General features: G+C 40.4%; 2 protein-coding genes across 2 annotated transcripts; one reads left to right on the top strand and one right to left on the bottom strand.

Annotated features, from left to right (window-relative positions):
- Positions 1 to 597: 597 nt before the first annotated feature.
- On the bottom strand, positions 598 to 3984 carry LOC130187837 (uncharacterized). The gene is made up of 2 exons (XM_056405753.1): positions 3683 to 3984; positions 598 to 2383 (listed from the first exon to the last, which is right to left on the bottom strand). The coding sequence occupies exons 1-2, from the start codon at positions 3723 to 3725 to the stop codon at positions 999 to 1001; spliced, it is 1428 nt and encodes a 475-aa protein (XP_056261728.1). The 5' UTR covers positions 3726 to 3984; the 3' UTR covers positions 598 to 998.
- A 1292-nt stretch (positions 3985 to 5276) lies between these two features.
- Positions 5277 to 11686, top strand: LOC130187838 (alpha-N-acetylgalactosaminidase-like). The gene is made up of 9 exons (XM_056405754.1): positions 5277 to 5448; positions 6044 to 6200; positions 6982 to 7122; positions 7744 to 7955; positions 8041 to 8135; positions 8263 to 8424; positions 8599 to 8796; positions 8976 to 9116; positions 9887 to 11686. Exons 2-9 carry the CDS (start codon positions 6046 to 6048, stop codon positions 10088 to 10090), a joined length of 1308 nt encoding a protein of 435 aa, XP_056261729.1. The 5' UTR covers positions 5277 to 5448; positions 6044 to 6045; the 3' UTR covers positions 10091 to 11686.
- Positions 11687 to 11949: the final 263 nt, after the last annotated feature.

Below are 11949 nucleotides of genomic sequence, written 5' to 3'. Positions count from 1 at the left end.
TCTTTCTCCTCCCACACGCTGCCCCTTCCCTTTTCTAAACATCAAGTCCTCTGTTACTGTTGCTAAGATGAAACCAAAGTAACTGCCAGCCTGTGATAACGCCTTGGGAAATGTGGCAAGTGAGGAAAAGGGATCATTAAAGCTACTCTACAAAAAGTCAACTAATTAACAATTTATTTTATTCTCTAGAGCTAAGCAATCAGTCCTATGGTTTCTCTGAGAATAATAAGGTATCAGTATGTCAGTGAATAAATAACACCATGTTAATAGTTGTCATCTGTTTTAATCAACACTTGTAGCCACAATAACATATGTTTAGGACAGGTTTGATTTTTATGTAAGAGAAAACAGTAAATCTGAATCACATAATAGACTAAATTTAAACTAATTTAAATTGCAATATTGCTTCCATGTCAGTCTAGACCTGCACATCTCTCTACACACATACATACACATGCATATGCACACAAATTGTCTCATTTATCTCTCAACATGTTTGGCTCTACAGTAAAGGCATGATTTCTTCTTGCAGTTACTTCTTGTACCCTTCAAACTTAAAACTAAGGAAAAGAGAATACACACTTTTTGACATGTGAATCTTGTACACCAAATGGCTCTTTATTGGAAGTAAACTTAATGACACCATGCATATTATTAGATAAGATGACTTACATACTTAGAAACGGACAAAATCTGGAAACTTTTTATTACATTTACATTTACTCATTTGGCAGACACTTTGATCCGAGGCGACTTACAAGTGGGGGACAACACTAACACTATTACATTCCTGAAACATGCAAGCGTTAGAGATACCCTTACATAAGGCAACAATTGTATAGCTTCTTAAAAAATGACATACATAAACATCACCTTTGAAACAAGAATAGCATCAATAATACTAGAGCGTTGACATCATTTTTAATTTAGTTTTTTGTTGCTGGTTTTTGTGCCTTGTGTTCAGGTTGTGACCAGTAGGAGAGATAACTCAGCGTCAGTCAGTCTCTGTGTGCCCTTGTTGTTGATGGTGATTTTCCTATCATGCCACTCAGAGTACTTCCCAAAGCCAACAATATAGCCACCACAACTCCCACAGTACCCAGTCTCCCCAGAGCTGCGGTGGCTAACGCCGCAGCCCCGAGCGCCCCGGCTCCAATAGGTGCTGCTGCTGCGGTGACTGTCTCCATGCCGATTCCTTTAATTAGCTCTGGCCCCGTGAGAAGGCCCCTTTGTAGATTCACCTGAGTGTGGAACGGGCTCTTTGGTGCACCCAAAACAAATGCCCCTACTGCAGCAAGAGTGATGGTTATAAGTTCTGATGTTGTTGGCAGAGTTGCAGTCAGTGCTACACCTCGTGTGGCCAGAATGACACCGACAGCAACTGAACCTAAAACTGTTAAAGTTGAATTTCTAGACTCGAACGCTTGTTTTGCTGCAACACTTGCAGCTCCCAGTGACACCCCTGCTGCTGTAGCTGCTCCCAACGTTCCCCCAATGCTGCTGCGGGCCCCCAGGGAAGAGCTCCATTGCAGAATAGCTCTCAAGGACACTGATGATATTATAGAAGCTCCCACAGCGACCTTTGCAGCCATCTCTGGCCCGAGCCCAACCATGGCCACTGTTCCCAGGCCAGCTCCTAACAGCCCTGCAGACAGAAATGCCACCCAAAGGACTGACTGCAGCATCAAAACCACCTCTGACCCTTCTCCTGCCTCACCTGCCACTAAACCGACTGAAAATCCCAGTATCCCCACAACAACAGAGTAGAAGAATATCCTCTCCAACAGTCTGCACCCAGTTTTAGATTTTGGTCTTTGTGTCATCCTCTCTGTCAGGGCCTTGCGTAGGGCACAAAGGACACTGATGGTCAATCCCATGATAAAGATTCCAATTAGGGCACCCATCCTTCCGTATACAACGCTGGTGTACAGAGTGGTGAAGATGATTACCAGAGCTGTGGTCATGTCGTTAATATTAGAGTATGAGTAGACTACAAGGACAAGAACGGCTTGGGCTGTGATGTAGATCCACGGTGGAAGGACGCCCACCAACACTCCAGTGGTGACAGCACCCACAACGACAGAGGCCCCTGTTGTGGCCTCCGCTAACCACGGCAACCTCACTCCAACCTTGGTCAACAGCTTCATCACCACGGCAGCGAGGAGGAAACCACTTCCCAGAGAGATGAGTGCTGAGGTGAACACGAGGCACGCCGTTACCACCCCGACACCTGTGGAACTTGCTCGACCAGCAGCCAGCGTTGCAGCATTCAGCAGGACGCCATCTTCAGTCAGCGTGGGCTCAACTGCAAATAATGCAGCTTCTCCAAAAGCAAAACCTGCTGCTGCACTTTTTAGGAGTGTCGGCGCCACACCAAAAACACCTGGGAAGGGTAAAGACATGGGGCTTTAAGTTGAGTATGTTCTACTGTTTTCTTTATTAGAAAGTTGATTACAGGAAATGAATGGAGAGAGAGTGGGGTGAGCCTGTCAGGGACGCTGCAGTTCATGATCGTCACCTTAAATCCCAAGGCCAAAGCCACTGAAGCAGCCCAGAGCTACCAATTATTAACAAAAAAGTCTGCATTACATACCATGACATGGGGTTTGAAAGATGTTCAGGGGATGTCTACCAAAAGATGGTACTTAGTTGAATTATGGGAAACTAACTATTTTTATCAAAAACTTTCAATGTTTTCACTCTAATTATTTAATTTCCATATGCCTACCCTTTGTATATCACTTTGTAATCACAGATTTTGATGCTATATCAATAATGATAATTATAATACTGATTATTATGATTATTTTTAGGATATATATTTCCATTTTGTGCTTCTTTATATTTCTACTCTTCTACATTTCACATAGAAATATCATACTTTTTACTCCACTACATTTATCTGACAGCTATAGTTATTTTAACTATGAAGATTTATCAAACCAAACATATGATCAACTTATAAAATATGATACTAAATTATGGCTCAAACCACCCAGCAGTATATAAAGTACTTAAAATGAGCTGCATCGCCACCAGTTCTAGGACACTGCTGCTTTTATGTTAAAGCATTATAATAAAAAGTATATAAATATACAGTATTAAACTTCAAAAAGATGTCATTAAGGGTACTTTAAGTATATTTACATGATACCTCTGTGCTTTGATTAATGTGGAATGCAGGATTTTTACTTATACTTTGGTAATGCTACTTTCACTTAAGAAAATAATCTGAATACTTCCTCCATTACTTGTATGCATGTACTGTTCTGCATGTGTTGAACTGCTGCTATCACTTTAAGAGGAATGTGATACCACTAGAACAGGACCATGCTGAAACTTAAAACCAGGAAGTCTGTCTGAACTACAGAAAGAACAACAAACATTTCAACACACTGTCACGGTTATATATATGTATATATATATACATATATACCTGTGTCATGGCACCTGACTCTCACTAAAACTGACTATTTATGCTCTGTCTGTAGCCTGATTAATTTTAAATATCACCACAGCAGCTCAGTGGCTGCAGCTTTCAGATCCTGATCAACAAATAACTCTGAGTCCTCTGTCCATCATATGGAAGCAGCTGCATTAAAGTCCCACATGTGTATTAAAAATCGAACGCTTGGCTTTTCTTCTGGCTTTGTTTTGCAGTGTATTTCTGAAGTGATCTTACCCTGGCTTCTTTCTGTCATGGCTCCCTGTGGCATCGAACTCATAAGCTCCACCTTTTCCTGTTTGATGTCACTTTTAACCCAGGGCGGGAAGAACAAACCAGTGACCACAACAGAGTGTATCAGGGAATTGGTCTGACAGGACAGCCTATGAGATTGACCTATTCTGTCAAGTTATATATATACATATGTATGTATATACATACACAGCTCATCTCAAACCAAGTGAGAGGACAGAAGTTATCATCTTTGCAGGTTTTGTAGAGTTAGCAGCTCACATATCACAACATAATCAGTTTATCTATTGAGTTGAGTTTTTTTTGTTTTTCTATTTTCATGAGATCAAAACTGAATTCATGTTGTTATGTCAGCTGGGTTAAACCATTTGCAGGAGCTACAATGACTGGACTTTTTCTAGTCCTAGTGCGCCTCCTACTGGATGTGTTTATTTTGTTGCTGTACTCTGTCTCTTTCTCACAACCATTCAGATTTGTCTTGTGACCTCTAGGAAGGGCCCGACCCTTTGGATTAGGAATGCATGGATCTTGAAGAATTTGTAATTTACTGAGGAAGATTTTGACTTTTGAACACTTTTCCAAACCATTTCTTTCTGACAGGAGAATAGTGGCATTGACGTGTTCCGGTGCCTTGGTGTTCTTCAGTCGTCTCAAAGACATGCCCTACCGCTACCAGACTTCCCTCAGCAAACTCAATTACACCCCTGGCAGCTACCTGTGTAGGGTTAAGTTACCTGTGTGCTGCACTCATTTGCTTCACTTTCACAACAGTGTTGGTCCACTGAATACACATGAAATGTCTGGTCACTTTTGCGTTTGAATCAAATACATGAATATAGCAGGAGGATCACCCACTTCTGTTTTCTGTCTACTCTTCCTCAGATCTCTGATGTCTTCACTAACAAGACCATGATGCTGAAAGACTCCTCTGACTTTGTGGTGTGAGTGAACCCCACAGGTGTGGTGATGTGGCATGTCTCTGCACCTGCCAAACTGAACCTCCGCCAGTCCTACAAAGGTGGCAAACTCCAGGAATACGTCTGAACTTTATCTGATAATCCATCAAATTTTCTTCTGGCACTCATAGGACTTATTTCTGTGACCCTTCTCCAAAATTCTGCACCTGCAATATCATTTAATATCATTTCCCCTTTTTTCTGGATGCATACTTGACGATTTCAGGGGTCTGAGAGAAAGACAAAGACAAGTATAAGTATAATGTTGGAGGTTTTTCAACAACCTGGCAATCCAATATATTGCTACTAATGAAATATACATGATCTATAAATCACTGGTGAATATTTGTTAAACATTAATAAAGCTATGCAGTTTATAAAACCTGTATAAATGGTACATTTTCAAAAAAAAGTGCTGCTAAAGTTTCTGTTAAAGACGACAAATGCCAACATAAGCTCTCGGTCACTAATAGAAAATAATTGCAAGGGCATAAATAGAGAAGTGACTGACTGAAGGAAGAGAAGTGAGGTGAGTAAAAAAAACAAAACGAGTCGCTCACTGGGTCTTTCCATCCAGCTTCCTGCTTTACGGTCAGCTGATGTGATACATGTCACGTGACTGTCGCTTCCTGCTTCATAGGAGCGGCTCGGTTTCTTTCATTACGGCCGCTGTGTGCAGGAGTTTATAATGGTTATTATTTGAAGAGACCAGCAGAGATTCGGAGTTGAGGAGGTTTGAACCTCCTTCGTCTTCTCAGCTTGTCAGTACTCTGCATTCTCAGTCACTGAATTACAGTAAGTAACTTTATCTTCTCACAGTGAGACTTGTTTGAATACGAGCAAACACAGGCTGTTATAGCGTTTTATTTAAAACCCATTTTATTTGCATTTTTAGATTGAATACATTTATTTGTTTAGGGGGTTACTGGATACTGTTTATAATAGAAAAACACCTGTTTAGTGCCAGGAATTAAGATGCATGAGTCTTACAGTAAACAGAGGATAAATTATGCTTTTTGGTGATGTATGCATGGTTATTACCACAGGTATGTGTGTTTTGTAATAAGTCCTGGGTTTTGATAAAGTGAGCTGATATTTTATCTTATTTATCAGTGTGACGGGAGAAGTCACCTGGCTGGTTGTTGCTGATTTCAGCCTCAGTCACATGCAGTCAGGTGACACTCAGCAGGTGTATATGTGTGACAGATGCCTGTCATTTGTCACTTACAATATGTCATTAAGCAAAGGATGGCTTTTGTGAAATGAAAAAGCACAAACAAAGGAAATGGTCAGGTGATTTTGTCTTTCAGTAACCTTGTGTTTACCCTGGATGCCATTCAGCAGACAGCACATGACATGTGGTTCAACATGATGTTTATTTCCTCTGCAGAAATGCATTTGGCCGTGCTCGTATTTGCCTCTGTGCTCCCTGTAACCACCTTAGCCCTCGACAATGGAGTGATGAGGACCCCTCCCATGGGCTGGTTGGCATGGGAACGATTCCGCTGTGATATTGACTGTGACCATGACCCCAAGAACTGCATCAGGCAAGGCGACACAATATGAACATTGCACACTGTGATCTCACTGGAGCTTTTATTAAACATAGAGTTAATCTAATCTAATCTAATCTAATAGTTTTGGGCTGAATTTTGCTGTTGGAAATATTAATTATCAAGATTATGAATTACTAACATATAAAACACCATGAGTTATCAGCATTAAGCTGCTACACCTCAGTGTCACTAACTTCTTCATGTGATGAAATTCAAAAAAGCCATTCTGAACTGGCCCTTTATGTAATAGTGGAACTGGAATAAGTAAATATAATCAATATCTAGCTTTTCTAGTTATATACTGTGAGATATGATCTTTAGATATGTAATTGAACTGTGTGGGCTTTTAGTGGATTAACATTCATGCAAAACATCCTGTTTCAGTTGTTGGGTGTGGAGCTCTGAAAGCCAAACCAGTTTTGTGGAAATTAAAACAATAGTCAGTGAACAGACTTCACCAATGTACATTAAACAATGTGCATTTGTAAGTGATCAACATATGTTCTAATAGAAACAGTATCATTTAAAGTCCTTTAGATGTCTGTTTTATCCTGCTCCCTTTTTCTTTTTATTTTGAAAGAGCTCTCTTTTGCCAATAATATCTTTGCTCATCAATTCAAGAACCTCTCCTTTTTACACTGACAGTAGTCACCAATTTTAAGCCAAATATATTAAACCACTGACAGTGACATCATTGAAATGCATTCCTTAAGTATTTGCTAATGATATTTTTATTCCACCTTCTAATGAGACATTTCTGTCGTTCCTCCAGTGAGAATCTGTTCATCGACATGGCAGACAGACTCTCAGAGGACGGCTGGAGGGAACTTGGGTACGTCTATGTGAACATAGATGACTGCTGGTCCTCCATGGAGAGAGACAAGGAGGGTCGACTGCAGCCTGACCCAAAGAGGTATGCGACACGCACGCACGCGCGCGCACACACACACACACACACACACACACACACAGGTATGACAATGTGACAGTCATGCAATCATATGACTAACAAAAAACATTAATCAGTAACTTCAATAGTATGCACTGTAACTGAATGAACCTGTTTAACATGTAGAATCAGCATAAGTGAAATAAAAACACTTGCCTTTGACTTCCCTGACAGGTGGATATTACAACAGGTGATGAACAAATCAAGTCATATAAAAAAATCAAGCTATAGTTATTCTCATAGAAAAACAACTGTTGGCTTTTATGAGTCAGAACTTCCCTGTCTGAGTGGATATACTTATGTATTAGTAGAGGTGTAACTATTGGTAACATAAGATTTTATTACAGTGCCTGGGGCTGTGCTGTGATTTAATTAAATGTATGTCTTTTCAGTCCTTGATGAGACATGAATGAAACATTTAGAGTGGTTTCTCTGCTGCCTACTATAATTTATATAAAACAAAAGTACTGCTTTATAGGTTGAGATGAAAACCTTCTATTGAATGACATAATTGTTTCATCTGTCAATTTTTTTGTGCACTTCGGTATAACATCGTAACACTTTCCTTTATCACACTTAACCCAGATTCCCGGGAGGCATCCACAAGTTGGCACGCTACATGCACGACAGGGGTCTCAAGCTGGGGATCTACGGGGACATGGGCACACACACCTGTGGGGGCTACCCTGGTACCCCACTGGACAAGATCAAGATAGATGCTCAGACCTTTGCTGACTGGGAGGTGGATATGTTAAAATTGGATGGCTGTTATTCTAATGCCACTGAGCAGGAGCAGGGTAAGAGCTGACAGGACTTTTACGTTGTTTTTATTCCGATGTTTCTGATTTGATCTTGACTGATACTCGTCCCTCTCTTGGACAGGTTACCCTCTCATGTCAAAGGCTTTAAACGCTACAGGCCGTCCCATTGGCTACTCCTGCAGCTGGCCCGCCTACCAGGGTGGCCTGCCACCGAAGGTATAATCAGGATGTCTTCAAGGAAAACACCCCCCCCCCCAGCGGAACTAGACTCTGTTTTGAGGATTATTAATGTACTACTTACATTTGAATTTTTTGACATTGTAATACTGATTTATGTTTACAGGTAAACTACACTCAGTTGGGTGAGATCTGCAACCTGTGGCGTAACTATGGCGACATCCAGGACTCTTGGGACAGTGTCCTGAACATTATTGACTGGTTCTTTGAAAATCAGGATATTCTGACACCTGCAGCCGGACCTGGAAGATGGAACGACCCTGATATGGTCTGATTAACTGACATAATAACTGACAACACATTCCCGTATTAGCTGTTTACTATATAGACTGTTGGTAAGGTTTAGAACCACCAAGTAAAGTTAAAGAAAAGTTCAAGAAAAAGGCCAAAATTCTACTTTTTCATGTCATCTTCCTCAGTTGTCTGTTTTTGATTTCCACAGCTGATTATTGGTGACTTTGGCCTCAGCATGGACCAGTCCCGTGCTCAGATGGCTCTGTGGGCAATTATGGCCGCTCCTCTTTTCATGTCCAATGACCTGCGCACCATCAGCAGTGGGGCCCGCAGCATCCTGCAAAACAAAATGGCCATCAGCATCAACCAGGACCCCATGGGCGTTCAGGGAAGACGAATTGTTAAGGTGACACCATTTGCATGGATCTTAAAGCTTCTTGCAAGATGAAAAAAAAAAATTAAAATTAAAATTGAAAATGGAAATTACACAAGGAGAGTTTTAACTCCTCTCTATCCTCAGTTTTATTTTTTATGTCTTATTCTTACTTTCATTTATTCACGTTTTCATCAATTTCTTTCTGCCAGGAGAAGAGTGGCATTGAGGTGTTCTGGCGCCCGCTGTCAAGCAATGCCAGTGCCTTGTTGTTCTTCAGTCGTCGTAATGACATGCCCTACCGCTACCAGACTTCCCTGAGTAAACTCAACTACACCACCGGCAGCTACAAGGTATGTCTTTAAAGTCTTCTAGACAGTCACATGACGTCAGTTGTTGCTGATGGTTTTGGCCACAGCTGTCTATCCTTGATCCATCAATATTTACATTACACATAAATAAGAGTATTGTTCCTAATCATCAATTCAACATACATTTTTAAGCAGATGATACAGTTTTATACACGCTAGCTATACACCACAACCCAGACTTATCTTCAATCTTTCTTTGATGATTTCCAGTTGTCACTTCTTAATCATAGACTTTTTCTAATGCAGATAAGACCAAGTACGTGGTGCTTTTCACTTCCACCAGTGTCACTGACTATTCTGCTATATATAAAAACTTAAATTGCCATATACGGTATACATATCCCTCTTCCTGAGTCATAAAATTACTTAGGAATTTGGCCTGACGGCATTCACAGCATGTCATTCAAAATTCAGATGAAAAATGTCTGTCTAGAAGAAGAAGTCTGGCGGTCTTCTTGGCAGAACAACTTTCTGGTGTTGTGCACCTTTTGAATAGGATTCATTCTAATACTGTCCTCAACCTAGATTTGTTCATTACTCCTGAAGATCTTAAAACTTTATTATCTGATGTTTTTATGACTCTCTTGTAAAATTAAATTGAATTAATTTGTTGCAAATTTACAACAGCTTTACTCCACTCGACACACATGATTAATAATACCTGTCTGTATTTTGTAGTTTTAACTAAATACATGAATATAGCAGGAGAATCACTCACTTCATCCTTCTGTTTTCTTTCTACTGTTCCTTAGATCTTTGATGTCTTCACTGGCAAGGCCACGATGCTGAAAGACTCCACTGACTTTGTGGTGTCAGTGAACCCCACAGGTGTGGTCATGTGGTATGTCTCTGCACCTGCCAAACTGAACCTCCACCGGTTCTACAAAGGTGGCAAACTCCGGGGATCTGCCCGCAATGATGATGCTGAAAACACCATTCCTCGTGTCTTTCTGTGACCGCTCACTGTCTTAACTTCATTGTCTAACAATCAAATCACAGGCCTCAGCGCAGTGGCTTCTGTGTTAACTGATGAGACCTCACATGTTCATGGTCTAGTGCTCAAAGGACTGCTACTATTAACCAAAAGTGCCAATGACGAAGACAGGTTGTCATAAGAGCATGGCACTATCTTTTCTAAGTAATGAAATCACTGTGAGCATCCAGATATGTCAGTAATCTGAAATTATCTGTGATCCTGGAAATTTTGCACCTGCAGCATCAGCACTGATCAAGTAAAAGGGTTACTTCACAGAGCAGGATGACGAAGGCCACTGCCATGCAAGCTTTTCAGAACGATGTTTACATTTAAATTTTGCTTTATTTCAAGGATAATTGTTTTATTCTGTCAAGATCCAGATGTTGCACTGCTCAGGAAAATGGTCACGACTGTATGTTTAAAAAATGAAAATGGTTTTTATAAGAAATTCTGTAAATGTATTCATTGAATAAGATACGTTTCAATCAAAAAGCTGTTTGTTTCAATACATTTTGAATCATTTAGGTGCAGTTCTCATTAGTCACTGGGGCGTCTTGCATTACTTCATCAGACCTTTTAAAGAATTGTAACATAGAGCAGCACAGCGCTGCTCTTGCAGGGACTTTCAGACCTTCTCCTATCAGTGACTACATGCTACTTTAGCACTCTATTCACTCTTACGCACACTATTATGGACAATTAGACATTTTACTGGAGTGGCCTTAACCCAAAAACCTGACAATAAATCACCAGTAACACTGAAGGATCCTGTTGAGCATACTTTATGCAGTTCCCATAAACATGTAAATGTACTGTACTCTCAGCAGTGGAGTGCTGTCACTTTATTAGGATGTGATCAACATGGTTTCACTTCAGCTTCTGATACATTTCCATATACTGCTAAAATCGTAATAGGCTGTTATTTACTTTGAACTTTCACTTCCCAGTTGCTAAGAATCAAGGCATGGTGGTTTAAAGTTGTGGCTTTGCTGTTTGGGGGAATTACAATGCTATTATCATTGCCAAATACTGCTTCAGTCTTTAGTTTGTGTACTAAATTCATGTGAACATTTGTCTAGAATAATGTGGAATTTTTCATTAATGACTTGAAATAAACAGCTTTCATTTATGACAGTGGCTTACAATGGCTAACAAACAGACAACAGCCTGTCAGGCACGATGCCTTTTGAGGATTAGATGATTATGTATTTTGCAGGTGAATAAACATACAGATTTTGTAAACACAATTAGAAGAAACCTAATTCAAAGATTAGTTTAAATAAAGATCAGAAAATAAAGACAGAGAGGGAAACCTTATAATTTAGCCAACATGAACACAGACTCACAGGCGTATTGAGCCAGTAGAGGTCAGCACTGCTCTTTAGAGTGTATAGACGTGGCAACACAGGCCTTCCAGTCCTATCTGCTGCCAAAAAATGCACCTGCTGTACAACACAAGGACAGTCAGCCCATTCGCTTGGTCCTTTATCTCCCTGTTATGATTTACTCTCCTCTGACGTCACCTTCTCCTATTTTGTACACATGTACAACAATGTATAAACCCTATTATACAATATTTTGTCTTTTGTTCCTCCCTGCTCCTTTATCCATCATCCATTAATTCTTCATTGTATTCATTCTGCCTCCTCATCTTCATTCCTCCCTTCATTCTTCCTCCTCCTCCTAAATATTGCACATAGTATCACCTCTGACCTTGACCTCAAAGTCTTGTGTTTGCACACAGTCTCAAGATACTGGAGTAGTCACATGAGTGTGCATTGGCATGCATGTGACTGCATGTGTGTACATATGACATGGTAAAACTTGCTTTGGGTGAGA

This window comes from Seriola aureovittata, chromosome 19 (genome assembly GCF_021018895.1).
Source record: "Seriola aureovittata isolate HTS-2021-v1 ecotype China chromosome 19, ASM2101889v1, whole genome shotgun sequence".
Lineage (NCBI taxonomy): Eukaryota > Metazoa > Chordata > Actinopteri > Carangiformes > Carangidae > Seriola > Seriola aureovittata.
Note: the sequence above shows the minus strand (reverse complement) of the source record. Positions and strands in the feature narration are given on the sequence as shown.